At 30.9% G+C, this 15,819-nt stretch overlaps 1 protein-coding gene across 1 annotated transcript in view; it reads left to right on the forward strand.

Annotated features, from left to right (window-relative positions):
- LOC143255925 (polycystin-2-like) overlaps positions 1-10,481 on the forward strand; it is a 55,018-nt gene extending 44,537 nt beyond the window's left edge. Inside the window, exons 11-16 of the mRNA XM_076512358.1 lie at positions 331-429; positions 3,457-3,581; positions 4,303-4,515; positions 5,189-5,336; positions 7,494-7,601; positions 8,229-10,481. Of these exons, the coding sequence (XP_076368473.1) occupies positions 331-429; positions 3,457-3,581; positions 4,303-4,515; positions 5,189-5,336; positions 7,494-7,601; positions 8,229-8,249 (714 nt within the window). The 3' untranslated portion in view covers positions 8,250-10,481. The remainder of the gene's footprint in view (positions 1-330; positions 430-3,456; positions 3,582-4,302; positions 4,516-5,188; positions 5,337-7,493; positions 7,602-8,228) is intronic.
- The last annotated feature ends 5,338 nt before the right edge of the window (positions 10,482-15,819 follow it).

Consider the following 15,819-nt stretch of genomic DNA (forward strand, 5'->3'; position numbering starts at 1 on the left):
ATTTCTAGACTAATTCAATAAGATTCTAACAGTTATTACATTTAAGAAGAGAAAACAAAGTGTAGCTCACTTTGTAGTAATATCTAGAAATATTTTTATTAAAAATAATATATATATTTTCCCAATAATTGTACCTACCACTCAGTTTCTACATTTTATTTATTAAATAACAATGATATGTTCATAAAGAAGTGTGATATTAGTAAAGCAATAAATGTGATTAATTTAGTTTTACTTTGTTTTGTGTTGTACAATTTTGAAGTTGTTTATGACTTGATAGATACAAATGCCATTCAAAAACTATGTAATGAGAAGTGTATATCTTCCTAGAATATGTTCTTGGCCATCATAAATGACACATATGCTGAAGTCAAGTCAGAAATTGCCAACCGAAAGAGTGAGTTTGAAATTGGAGAATATTTCTTAAAGGTGAGATTAACTTTCATGTCTTTTTTTTTTCATTTCTGTTTCAGAAATTTTCAAAATGTATTAAGCCCTCAAGAAAATGTAAGTGTATTTTTTTTATAACTTCAATAATAAATCCACAAAAGAACTGGTTTGAATAAATTGTATTCTTACTCTGTTAATTGGCTGGCACTCTTTTGTCTTGAGGTTGCATTCTTCATCTGTACTCCAAACAATAATTTAAGTTAGTTTAAAGCATTGAAAATTATATCCTATTAATCTAAATTACATTTAATACATTTGAAACTATCCCTGCTACAAATCTGAAGTTTTGTCATTTCACAAGTATCTGAAGCCACTTTATTGGGAAGTTTGTATAGTTTCATGCAATTCTTAAATAAGTTGAAATTTTTACATATTTGATTCTGTCCTAGAACCTGAAAAACTTGTAATCTGCATTCAACTGTAATGTATATTTCAACTAAATATATTAGTAAGTTTCACGAATAAGCTTGCATGATGGATTCTTTATATAAACATGTGAAACAAAATGCCTAAACACAATGATTTGCTTAATTTATCAACACTAGGTACAGTCAAGCAAGCAAAACCCGTGCAGAAAAGAGAACACATTACACTGAGTAATAAGCAGCTGATTTTAATTAACTTATTGTATTTATATATACATGAATGGATTTGTACATGCATTTTCGTAACATTTAGGTTAAGAATTTGCCAAATTAGTATTTTAACATGTTGGTTTCTACTCAACCCGTCAGTGAATCATGCTCTATTTTTCTATGAAGGGCCACTTATTGACTGGGACATGATGGCTACGTATACACTTTTTGTAAAAAAAGTAATTGTAAAATGAGTAGTTGGACCCTGGAAAGTATTGGCAAAATAGGCTTGAAAGCCAACATGTTAATGTACCGACAGTCTTAACTCTAACTGTAAATTCATTAAAAAAAATTAACATATCTTTGATTTCTTTTCTAAATATGTATGTGTGAAATATTCATCCTCTTTTGTTTTTACTAGTGCTTATCATAAACTCATAGTAACACTTTGAAAGCTTCTGTGTTTGTTTGGTTGCAAATTTTATGACTTTTTGAAATAAAAACTTAGAAAAAGAATTATTATTTTGCTCAATTTAATGTACAGTAACAGCATATGGCTGTAAAAAGGTGATCATTGCTAAAACTGACAGAAATAAATAAATTTGATACAGTGTTAATTTTCATCTTTGGTATTTTGTGAAAATTAAAAGTGTTTACTGAACGAACAGAAATCCTTACACAGTATTTACCAATAAAAATAGAACTGAGGGATAAGCCTAAGATTCTTACAATAGCAAAAGATTGAAAATAAATTATTTGTAAGAATATTTAAGTAAAATTTAATCAACAAAGTGAAACATAAAATTGTGGTATAAAATAATAATATTTTTAGTTCTTTCAAAACACACGCAAAATGTATGTAAGCATATGAGGTTACATTCCAGCCAGCTACTTAAGTGTGAATGCTCGATCAAACCAATCTGTACTAAAACAAGTTAAGATTTTTTTTTCTTTTGCACATTTAAACAAGACAATTACAAAGGTAATTCTAATCTACCGACATGTTTGAGATCAACCAAGAGAGACACTATTTCCTTATTTTATCTTCCATGTATCCACTATATTCGTTAACCAAAATGTAAGCTCAGTAAAATAATAAGTCTTGGAAACATATTCCACCAGCTAGCTGCACCTGATTATGTACAACCTGCTGATGATAGAATTAATGGATGCCAAGTGAAAGAAAGAGTCATTAAAATTTTGAAAATTTATCTTGATTTTATCTAAACAAAAATTATTTTATTCTATGTCATGTTTATGGTTAAAGCATAATAGCTAAGACATTTTTTTTTATTTGTCATCTCTATTTTCATTGAGATCATAATCTAATTTTGTAAATTTAAATTGCTTGATAACTTGTATTTGTTAATAATCAACTTTTCTAGTAATGTTGCACTGTTATATTTATTAAGTTTGAATATTACATAAAGTTAATTTTTAAAAAGGTTTTAAATGGCCTTAAAACGTTTTACTTAAGATCTATATTCAGAAATATAGTTATTAAAAGAAGTTTGAAGGATTCCACATATAAATTGTCTTGCAATATGTGTTGCTTAAATCAGTGTTTTCAATCCTTTCAATACTAGGGACCAGATTTCTGCTACCCTAAACTGTTGCAGATGTTTAAAATGCAAGTACAACAAATAAAATTATGATTTACATTATGTAGTTTTTGATTGTTTTTGTGAATCCAGAAGGACCAGTAAATTAGGTGTGATAGGCTAGTTGTTGGAAAACATTGGTTTAGACACTTTATGTAAGAATAGTTCAAAAGTTTGTTTTGGATTTTGCATAAAGATACATGAGGGCTATCTGCACTGGCTGTTCCTAATTTAGCAATGAAAGACTAGAAGGAAGGCAGCTAGTCATCTCTGCACACTGTTAACTATTGAGCTACTCTTTTACCAATAAATAGTGTGATAGACCATCAGATTATAACATCTCCACAGCTGAAAGGGCAAGCATGTTTGGTGGAATGGGGATTCAGATCATGAACCCATAACCTGCAGATTGTCAGTCAAGCACCTTAACCATCAGGGCATATTATAACTAATTGTAATATTCCAAATTCTTAGACTATGAATCAATATATGTTTTTATTGTACTGCTTTGAATGTAAAAAGACATTAAACTTCATCACAATAACTATCATTAAAGTTGTTGGGTTTTTTTAAATGAAAAAGTAGTTTTATCACATTTTAAATCAGTTTAACTTTGTAATAAACATTTATTACTAGCTCACTTTAACTAATTTTCTGAAATTTCTATTAAAAATGTCAAAAAATAAAATATAAATCCACAATAACGTAATATTCTAACTAAAGGGTAAATAAGCTTATAAAACCTTTAATGTGATCAGAAAATATATGTTTTCTGTTTTTGTTTATTAATCTATTCTTAAAACATGACTTCTTTTTATTTTATTATTTAGAGCTACAAAAACTTGGTTAGTAAATTGGGAAAACGAGATAAAATTTCTGAAATTCAAAATGCAATGAAACAAGCCAAAGATGATAAAAAATATTCATTTGATGAAATTCGTAAAACCTTAAAGAGGTATGTTTGTTATGTATATTTTTTATAAGAATAAAATCACTGTGAACTTTCAGAAATTCTCTTTAACATAGTTACTTGATATAAAAGCATAAAAAATATTTAAATCATCACTCAAATACCATTAATCCCTAAATTATCTTAAAACCAGTACTGCTTTATTTTTATTTGTGTGAGCAGAAACTGCAAAGTTAAGGATGATATAATTGCTTATAATTTTATAACAGTTGTATGAAGATGATAATGAATAATCCATGTTATTTGTTTTAACTTGTAATGCAAAACAATTTTCACAAAGTTAATATAAAATTGATATTTTGAGGTTTTAAAATGATGTTAACAATGGATAATTTAGTTGCTTTCTAAAATTTGTATATGATTTCTTCAGATTGAATGTTTTTAGGTTGAAATTAAAGTCTGTATAAATAATTCAAATGTGTTAATCTCTAAGGTCAGTAAGGAGTTTAATTGTTTGTTATAGTTACTTCTTCAAAGAATATTTATGCTAATATGTATATTACTGTTTATCAATGTTTGTACTAAAATTAAAAAGGAAAGAGTGTTATATATTTTTAAAAATGTCTATATATTAAGAGTAAACACTTAATTAAATGCTATTTTTAATCCTATGGTGAACATCATAAACTGTACTTTTTGTAAACTAGTTCTTTAAATCAAATAATAAAAAAGAATTAAACAAAACAATTATACTTTTGTTTTACAGACAAAATTTTACTGATATTGAAGTTGAGATGATGTTTTCCAAGTATGATCTGGATGGTAATAGAGAACTTGATGACACTGAAATGAGACGGATGCTTACAGATCTGGAAGGTCAAAAACATCTGCTTGATAAGGATATAGAAGATGTTAAACAGGAAACTGTTGCAGAGATCTCAGGAGGAAGAGGAGGCGTTGCTCTTGAAGAATACAATGCGTATGTTTATTTCCTTTTTGTCTCCAGAAGAATTTGACCATAGAGTTTTATCGGCACGGTATTTGTAAAGATAGTTCTTAATTTTCTTTCTGAAAAACTATATTGTTCTATATTTTGAGATACGACCTTAATGCTCCTTATCCAGAGTATATTTGTATAAACAAATGAAATAACTTAAGTGTGATGCCAAAGTTTCAAAATGATAGAAGTAATATCACAAATAATGTAGCAAAAAAGAGGAGAAAAAATATATTTTATCATGGAAAGTTCAGTGGATTTCATTTGCTCGTTCATGCTTGTATGGAGATGACATTTTGATTTACTGTCATTGTGGAACTTACGTCTGACCCACACTAGCAGAATGAAGAGAATAAAGCCCATGTAACATTTTCAGATGATTCTAATTTTCTCTAAGTCTTCTTCAAAAAACAAGTCATTATCAAGGATAATTACATATAAGAATTAAAAAGTGAACTATGAAGATGTAGTTCTATTTAAAAGAATTATATTATTTAACTTCTATCACTGTGTTTCTAGAAATTGCAATCTTTTGTGCATTATCACATACTTTATCCATTTTGCATTACATATTTTATTTAAGTATTTTAGCATTCAAATAGCTTAAAATTATACAAGGTAAATTTACATACAATCTGTTAATATTTTTTTGAAGATTATCACAAAAGGTTGATCGAATGGAATATTCCATTGGAAGTATTGTGTCAAAAGTCGATGCTGTCTTGATGAAAATGAATGCTATGGAACAAGTCAAAGCAAAACGGCAAGAGAATATCAGTAAAATTCTAGACACTATATCAGAGGTAAATGGAGAGAATGATTGAATTATTAATATTTCCTGCACCAATTATTGATGGGAAAAAATTCCTAGAAGGATTGCTCTTCTTTTGTTTAATTCATTCCTTTGTCATGGTTCAGTTTTGCAGAATCTCCACTCATCAATAACACTAGGTTAGGCAGTAGATGAAGATAATTTCTAATTTAACTTTTTGTGCATGGGTAGAAGGTAAATCAATCATTCTATTACGTTTTGCAGAGCATAGAGCATCATTTAGTGTGGTATTATGTATTTGATGCCAAAGTTATCAGTTATTCATTTCACCTGATATTTTTGATTTAGTGTTAGTGTATGGTAGAAGAGAGTAAACATTGGAAACAATAAGTATGCAGGGATACTGAAAATAAAACTAAATATATAGTCAGGAAGTTCTAGAGGTGGTTATCCAAATGTAATATACAAACTATAAGATGAAAAACAAACTATTCTTATTCTTCTCATGAACATCCATCACTTTATACACTGACTTGTTAGAATCAGACTGACATTGTCAGTTTACAGACATGTTTCATTAAATGTGTTTAACAGATTTGTACATTTTTACTGAAAGCTTGCCATATTTTACGTAGATAAATTTAGCAAATTTAGAATTATAGTCAACATTTTTTCTGCAATATGAGGCTGGTCCAATGGATCAACCCCACATACATTCAGTAGATGTGGTGGGTACAGAGGTCAGTTACCTTGAGTTGGGTGAAAACAAGAAACATTTTCTTATTATCACTTTGATTCTGTTCAAAAGGTAACATTTTTTGGATATTAATTTTGGGCAAAATAGTTAGCTGATTGAAGGGTTCAGTGTTTGTGGCATTGCAGCTATGTAAGAAGAAGTTGAATTTTCGATGTATCATAAGACAAATTGCTTGGTTTAAAGTCGAGCTAAGACCTTGTAACAGTTAGGCCTGACTAACTGCCTTTTCTCTGGCCAGTAGTTCAAAATTAGGAACAGCTAATCTGAATGTTAAACTTCTCTGACCTGGGAAGTTTAGTTCATTTGTCACTTAATGGTCATTCAGAATCAAAGTGCCATACTAGTCATTAAATGTTTTTCCAGAAAGGATAAAGAATAAATTACAAAGGGATATGTTTGTAGAAATGGGTAAACCATTATATCCTTTTTAGCTGTAGAAAATTTGCATGTAGCTGTAATGCAATATAACTTGTAATTTTTGCATTCTCATTATTTGAATAGTTTCAGCATTTCTTGAAGAATTAAAGTATTTCCTGTTCTTTGAAATTAAATAATATGAATTTTGAGTAATAGTGTGAAGCCTTAAAAACATAAAAAAATTTACAGAGCTCAGACGAAAAGGTAACTCTTCCTGATGTAGCTGGTAGCATTAAAAATTTAGTTATCTAGGATTTAGGTTTGAGGTTTTGAGAGAGATTATTATTATAGATTACATAAAAAGAGGCATTAAATGTATGAGCAAGTAGATTAAAAGTGGAAAGCAGTAAAGTCGAAATTTATTTGAAGAATAGATGATTGTCATGTAAAAACTGGAATCAAATTAACTGCTAGAACAGGACATTGAAAATACATCAGTTGAGACAGAGAAAGAATTTAAAAGATTTAACAGTGATGGTAAGTAACTTACGAGCAAAGGGACTAAATCAGAACTGAGTAGAAAACTAATAATAATATTTATTGAATATTTGAAAAAGAAAAGAAGCATATCTGATGTCAGTATTGGCCTTTCAAGTAATTTTGAGAAAGTGGAATAAGAAATTTTACAGTTGGAGGAAAATAAATATTAAGTCTCAGCATTCCACTAGCATCTCGAAACTAAGCTCTATGTACTGAGCTAGTAACTGTTCAAATTCCTAATAGACAACTTTTTGTAAACGAAATTTAACTTTTTATTGCTCCAATAAAAATATAATATAATGCAGATGTTTGAAACAAATGTAAATAACTATTTAAAATGAATTTATTGCTAAATGTGATTTTATTGAGTATATATTTTGTGAAAACTATTTATATATATACAAAAGTAACTGTGGCATACTCTATAAGTAGTAAATTTGTGATTTTAATTTTTGTGAGAGTTTATAAATTCATCATTCTTTTCATAAATTATGAAAAAATGGAATATTATGTTCACAAACCATAATTTATCAGAATGAGGGACTGGACGAAGAGACAAAACGACAGGAAATTGAGAAATTAATTCAAGAAGAACTACAACGCATGGATTCAGATACCACTATGAATTTACCTCAGCATTCTGTAAGATTATTTAATTTTCATTAGATGGTCAAAAAGTGATCAAGTTTAATTATTATAATGTTTAGAAATCTTATCACCATTTAATTCATCAGGTCAGTCTACTGAATGTGTTAAAGTTTAACCTCTGTAGTTTTTTTGTAATAAGAAGCTTTTTCAAGCTAATTGTTTGACTGAAATTACAATGACAATTGCTTCATGAACTACTCATATTCTATTTGCAGAAGTCAAATTTTAGGCATTTCTCTTTATTTCAATAAATGCTTTTACAGTATCATCATAGGTCTATTATGAAGTCATTTTCATGTGTTTTTTTATTAGTTAAATGCATAGATTATTCTCACCTTAAATAAATTACTAAGTTTGTGCATCCAATGGTTTGCATATTTTCAAAATTTAAACTGATAGATAAATGACATATCTGAGCAACTTTGAGTACTTGTATTTAGTGTTTTGTTAAATAGGTGTTATGTCGTACTGTTTTTTATTTTGATTATGTCATATCATATTACAACTAACTTAAGATGAGTATTTATTATTTAATAAGCTAAGCATATATAGTTATTTCCCAAAATAATTTTTTTAAACCAAAGTATTTATTCAATTACTGCTCTTTCTCCATGAATGTAGGCTCGAAACAACAACAAATAACCCAACCTGCCCAAGAGGACTAGGAGCTTGTACTTTATTTTGCACAGATATAGAAACAAATCATTTGTTATAAGCAGAGATCCTTTTGTGTGACTTAGTTTCACTTTTCAATGGTATATCATATCTGAAATAACACAAGAATATGAACTCTTATTGCAGTTTTGAATACAGATGTATTAGAAACTAGTGTTTTGTTGAGATGTTACAAACTACATCTAATTAAACCATAAGGAAATAGTAAAACAGTTTTTAAAGCAAAACTTTTAGTTTAAAATGAATAGCTTAATTTCTTTCTCATGAAAATTTTAAACTCTTTTGTGAATTAAATGAAAAAAATTTTTCTCAAACTATGTTTATTTTCCTTTGTGAATAAATAAGTAATACAAACATGTAATAATAATGGAAACCTTACATTTTTGAAATATACATTATTTGTATTACATTCAGTGAACAATACCCTTTATAACTGTGTGTGTATATATGTATGTGTGTGTGTGTGTGTGTGTGTGTTAATATGCAGGTTACAATGCTGAAATCTAGAGTTTGATTTGATCCAATTGTGACAGGGTGTAGACAGCTTATTGTGTGGTTTTGTGCTAAAATAAACAAACTGAATGCATAGTTTATAAAGGTACAGATTAAAAGTATCATATAGTAGTTTTTAATATTATGGGGATATTATTTATGATACTCTGTTCTTGAGAATGCTAAAAATATCTAAGTATTACATATTGATAAAATATGAAAAACTGTGTTAGTGTCAAAATTGTAGGATTTAAAACCAAAGAATTAAATGTTTTATTTAAATTCTGTTTATTGTTTCATAATTATACTCCACATTTAGTAGTTACATGTCATATACCTTAGTCAATATAAATAATAACTATGTTATACAGTAGTTACATGTTGTATACCTTATTCAATATAAATAATAATTGTGTAAAGTGAGATCACCTAAGTCACGTTGGTGTTTCTTTACATGAAATATTAGCCCGAAAACTGTTGATAAAGGATTGTTAATAGATAAGAGTTGTTTACCTTTAAGTAATTCTTGAAGAGTTTAATTCAAGGAATAAGAATCAATTATAATAAAGTTACACGAGAAAAAAAAAATAGTCCAAATTTCAAGTCATGTGATTACTTCACAGTTAAATAAAGCTGTTATTTTTATTAAAATAAACATTAAATAAGCTATAATAGAGTTGTGAAAAAATTCCAAACACACATTATAAAATGTGTTAGAAATAAGTACTTTTATTATTTTGATATTTAAGAAACTGAAATAAATGGTTAATTAGAAGCTGTTTCAACTTGTACAGTTTTTAACTCCATTAACATTATTTCATTCTTAGGCTCAAAATAATCTTTTGTAAATGTTTTGAAACAATAAATGCTAGGTATACCAACGTGAATTGTTACTAGATCAGTAAATGTTTTTCTAATGTAGTCAAAGTACTATTAAACAAGTTAGTAAAGAGTGATTTAGCAAGGAATATCTCATTTTTGAATTGAAATGCAATAAATCTAAGTTTATTTCAATAAGAAGTTTTGTAATAACAGTTTAACTATAATTAATAGAACAAAATATGGACAAATGCAAGAATATTATTCTACTGATGACAATACTCAAATTTAATAAACCTTCACCATACTGTACATGTTTATAAATTGTTTGATATTTTTATAGCGAAAACATATACTCTGTCAAATATAATTGAATAAAAATAAAACATTTGATTTGTAATTATTATGACAACTAATGTGATTTATTTAATACTTAAAAGGTTAAAATCTTTCTGTTTTTAACTCTTGCAAAAAAAGTATTCAGTATGTTTCATGTAATAGTTGATTTGATTGATCTCAAACAAAGTTAGTAAAGATTTGGAATGTAACTCTAAGTCGTTAAGAATTATAAAGTAAATAAAGATGGACTTTAGGATAATTTTTTCTTTTCCAAATTGCTTTTCTTCTGTATGAGAATTGTTAATAGTTTGGTTTGTGGTTTCCACGTTTTACACATATTATTCATTTTTATAAGTGCAAATTACATTTCACATACTGGTGTATTTCCACAAAATGAGCTACTTTGCTTTTTAATAAGAATATAATTTTTTTTACACTATCTAATACTGTTATAAAATTTGTAGTGCTAGTTTATAATAGTACGTTTCTGAATGTATTCAGGTTCTTTCAATTGTTTGTGTGAATAAAGGTTTTTGTGCACATGCAATATTGGTTGAAGTTTTAACGTTTTATTATAAGAAAGTCAATGACAGGAAAAAATCAAATATAATGGGTAGGGAACTACATTTTAGTTTAAATGATTACATCAACAAATAATTTTATAAAATCAAATCAAAGCAAAAACTGTAACAAAGTTAGTATAATCCATATTACCTTCATTGTTGATTAAAATTGTGGAATATTATTGTATAGAAACATACAGGGGCCCGGCATGGCCAAGCGTGTTAAGGGTGCGACTCGTAATCTGAGGGTCGCGGGTTCGCATCCCTGTTGCGCCAAACATGCTCGCCCTTTCAGCCGTGGGGGCGTTATAATGTTACGGTCAATCCCACTATTCGTTGGTAAAAGAGTAGCCCAAGAGTTGGCGGTGGGTGGTGATGACTAGCTGCCTTCCCTCTAGTCTTACACTACTAAATTAGGGACGGCTAGCACAGATAGCCCACGAGTAGCTTTGTGCGAAATTCAAAAAAAAAAGAAAGAAACATACAGTTTGGAGCACACGTATATATATTTGGTAAAATAAGTATAAATTTGGAACTGTAAAATTCATAAGCATGGAATATAAGTAATATATTTTATTTTATATATTTCATAGTGTGCCGTTACACAAGTTATGCATATGCAACAGTGTACCAGACTGTCAAGAATAAGTATGTAAATTATTTTAAATTAATTTATAGTTGCTAAAAATAACGTTAATAATATGAAATAAAGAAGAACACAAGGGAAGCCAAACACAAAGGAAGAACAGAATAATTTATTTCTGAAATTGTAATTATTTAATGATGAATTATATAAATGATTTATTTCTTTAGCTTATCGGTGTTGTAAACAAAATAATGTATGTTTGCCAAAGTGTTTAACAGATTAGTAACTTTTCTTTTCTTAAATAGTATGTCAGACATTTGTAATAGCTTTCTACATTATTTGAGAAACAATGGTGTTTGAGGATTTGATTCTTTATCAATTATTTTTGTTTTGAGAAAGAAGAATAAAATAAGCTCTGACATATTTCTGCTTTATCACGAAAAACTATCTTTTTAGTTTTGCACACTTTTCAAAAATCTTGTACGTTCCTATGTTCTCATGAAAAAATTGAGAACTTGTTGAGTAAAGATCTTCCCTTCTTCATTTTGTGTATATTTGGAGAAACTATTCAATAACACTGCACAACCAATTTTTTTAAAGGTTTTGCTTCCTGAAAAGTTTTTGCTGATTGTGACAGGTAACTGAAGTGTATGCACAAATATAGCTTTGGTTTTGCTTCATCACGTAGGAACTCTGAGAAGTAGACAGTTAACTGTTCAAAACTCAAACTAACGTGGCAGGGGTTTAGTTTAGAGAGAGAGAAATCAGAAGAGTTCTCTCTCCAACTGGGGTGTTCAGGAACGTTGTGGTTCCTCTTCGTCCCCTTTCGTGAATTGTTATTAGGAATAAGTTGTTTTTTTTAATTAATTATTATTATTATTTTTAACTCTTTGGGTGGAGGATGTCTCTTTAAATGTTGTCTTGGGTGGAGGCAAAGGCAGCACCGGAAAGAAAGGCCGAGACCTGTTCCGAAAGGAAGAAGTCAAGCAAATGTGAACATGAATACAATTCATGAATAGAATTCAAATCAAATCAAACGGCGCGATTCAGGGTCTGGCAATAAAGTTGCCTGGGATCTAGAAATCCAATGCCTAAGTTTTTTGCTGTGTGGGGAAACGGGAGTGCCCCGAGAAAACCCACTTTCACAGGACAGGCGCCGAAAGTTTTGCCTGTCGTGTGCCCGGTATCTGAAAAAAATGGAATACATGTTAATGACATGGATTTATTTATTTACATTCTTTGTTGAGTAATTTGTGATTCTTGAAATATGTTGTAAGGTGAAATGTATTTTGTTGGTGCACTGGATAATTTGTGTAGTGATGCCGTTAGTTTGTTTCTATTTTCTGCTTTTAGAAAATATTTAAGTGATATTTCCGTTATTCTATCTCTTATTGTTGGTAAATTGCTAATTTGATGTATATAATTTGTTGGCGTGAATGATGGTAGGCTGAATGCAGATTTTAATATTCTGTTCTGTTGAACTTGGATTTTCTGGAGTGTGTTGTTTGACATATTGTATGTTACTTGACATCCGTACTCTATTAATGGACGGATGTAAGCCTTGTATATTTGTATAATGGTGTTTGGTGAGCATTTCGATTGTTTACCGGTTATAGTCATTAGATGTGAAATCCTTTTTCTGATTGATGAGTGTATATTGTTTATATGTTTTTTCCATGTTAGTTTTGTGTCGAAAGTGATGCCAAGGAATGTGATGTTTTTGCTCATGTTAATGGTTGTGTTTCCGAGTGATAGTTTTATTTTTCTAGATTTTTTCTTTGCTTCTTTAATTTCCTATAGAAGGTGATTGCTTGTGTTTTCGTTGGATTTAACACGACTCTCCACTTGTTGCTCCATGTTGAGACGTTATTTAGTGATTCTTGTACGCGAGACATGGCCATCACTGGGTTTCTGGAGGTGCTCCAGATAGCGATGTCGTCTGCGTATTGTGAATTGTGTGTGTATGTTAGATTTGGAAAAGGTATGTCACTGACGAAAATTATGTATAGAAGTGGAGAGAGGACTGATCCTTGGGGCACTTCTGCAGTTATATTAAATGATTTGGATATAGTTTTATTGACTTTTACTTGTGCTGTTCTATTGGTTAAGAAATTTGAAATCCATTTAACTATCGTGGGATTTATTTGCAGGTGATTTAGTTTGTATTTGATGGCATTATGCCATACGCTGTCGAATGCTTTTTTGACATCTAGGAATACCCCGATGGTTACTTGATTGTTATTGAAAGCTTTGTAGATTGATTCGGTGAGTCGTGTGAGGTGATCTGTTGTTTGCCTATTTTTTCTGGAGGCATTTTGAAATTCTGGAAGGATGTTATTCGATTCGCAAAAATGGAGGAGACGGTTGGAGATAATTCTCTCCATCAGTTTGCAGTTAACTGTTTACCGGCAATAACGTATTTAATGGCGTTTATGTTTCTAATACGCTATTAAGCTCAACATAATTAAAAGTGTTTTCCTCCTGATTTTCGTTTGTATTCAATGTACGGTGCATTACGTTGCAGTGTCCAACAGCAGTCAGCAAGCATTGACGGATTCTAGTTGCCCTGATGTCGTTTTTACATTGTAGCAATGTCCTGGTGAAACCTTTCACCGTGTTCGTCACTGACAACACCGAGATTTGCGAGGAAGAAACCCAAGTGTGAGTGGAGGAAATGAACCTTGAGTGACATGTTGCACTTTATTGTTTTGTATGCTTTTAGAAGTTTGCCTACCAACTGAATGTAATGTGGGGTTCTGTAATTGCCAAGAAAAGTGTCTACAACGTTTTTGAAGGCTTTCCAGGTAATCTTTTCCGGCCCAACTAACAGATCTTCGAACCGCTTGTCACTCATAACATGTCTGATCTGAGGGCCAACAAAAATGCCCTTTTTTATCTTGGCCTCAGTTATTCTTGGGAACATGTGTCTTAAATAACGGAAACCTTCGTCTTCGTTGTTCATTGCTTTCACGAAATTTTTCATAAGTCCCAATTTTATGTGAAGAGGAAGCAAAAAAATCTTTGCTGGGTCAACAAGCGGTTCATGCGCCACATTTTTCTATCATGGAACTAACATTTTACGGAGTGGCCAGCTCTGTCTATAATAATGTGACTCTTTGGCACGACTGTCCCATTCACAGATGAAAAAACAGTACTTTGTATAGCCGAACTGCAGTCCCACTAACAGAGCAACGACTTTCAGATCTCCACAGATATGCCAGTTGTACTTGCTGTACTGGATGTGCTTCAGCAACATTTCCATGTTCTCGTTGGTTTCTTTCATGTGTGCTGCATAGCTAACAGGTATTGAAGGGTGAACGTTGCCATTGTGTAACAGAACAGCTTTGAGGCTCAACACTGATGAATCAATAAAGAGACGCCACTCTTGCGGGTCATGGTCACAACCCAAAGCAGAGAACAATCGTTCGATGTCAACACAGAAACAGAGACTCAACCTGTGCAGAAAATTTGGTTATATCATCTTGGCGGCTTCGAAAAACCAAAATTTTCGCACCTGGTGACAGAAAACACCATTCATGCAGTCTCGAACCCAGCAATTCAGCTTTTGCTTTTGACAGACCCAAATCTATGACTAGATCGTTTAATTCTGACTGTGTTATGAGATGTGGATCGCCTGAGGAACACTTTTCAAAATTCGGATCAATGTCACTGCGATTTCCCTGTATTGCAGTTTCTTCATTTGGTTTGTCTAAGGTCCATTCCTCTGGTGGTTTCGGAATTGGAAGACTGTCGTCATGTGGCACGGGTCTCATTGCTGAAGGCAGATTAGGGTATTCAATTGACTTCTTGTTTTTGGCAGAGAAAACAGACACATTAATCAAACAGTAGTAACAGTCCGCCACATGGTCTTTCTGTTCTCGCCATATCATCGGGACAGCAAACGGCATTGTCTTTCGAGTGCTTCTGAGTCAATTTCTCAGACAGACAGCACATGTCGCACAGCAAATGTGAGGCACCCATTCCTGGTCTTGATCATCAATTTTACAGCCGAAGTACAGACGATATGCTTTCTTCACAAGAGCAGTCATTGAGCGTCTCTGATGAACAAGCGTATACTCGCCACAAATATAGCAGAATGTATCGCGGCTGTTACGACATTGACGAGACATATTTACCGACACCAATCGTCCTGTAAAACGTCTATAACATCTAACTTACTTGTTACAGTGCTACTGAAGCAATGCTATATTCTGAAACAATACGTACACACTATAAGGTCTATATTAATCCAATGAGCAGCATCTGTGTATGCAAGCCACTTTTATAGCCTGCTGAGACAGTGTCAAGCAGGCTCCGATCTGCCCAGGCATGCCTGGGATGTATACTTCCACAGAACAGCTTCCAACCTGGTCTGATTTCATGCCTGTACATGCCCAGACTGCACAAAACATTGTTCATGGGTCTCTTACAGAAAAGAAAATTTTTGGACACAAATATAAGAAAAAACATGACAAAACTGAAGATTTCGAGGAAACGGTACGTAATGGGCAAATATGGATGTAATTTTCGTAATCAGCAGCCAAAAATCTAAAAGGAACACACAACAGTGTTCAAGAAGCAAAAACTTTGTTGTGCAGTGTAATTCATCTGTTTGAAATATTTACAGAACACCGACATGTTAATGCTTCTCCATTCTCATCCTCTTTCAAACAACCTACAAAAACAATCTTTTTAAAACCACTATTTCATATTGTTAATCTATTAATATTATTTTCAT

Source organism: Tachypleus tridentatus, chromosome 7 (assembly GCF_004210375.1).
Source record: "Tachypleus tridentatus isolate NWPU-2018 chromosome 7, ASM421037v1, whole genome shotgun sequence".
Classification (NCBI taxonomy): Eukaryota; Metazoa; Arthropoda; class Merostomata; order Xiphosura; family Limulidae; genus Tachypleus; species Tachypleus tridentatus.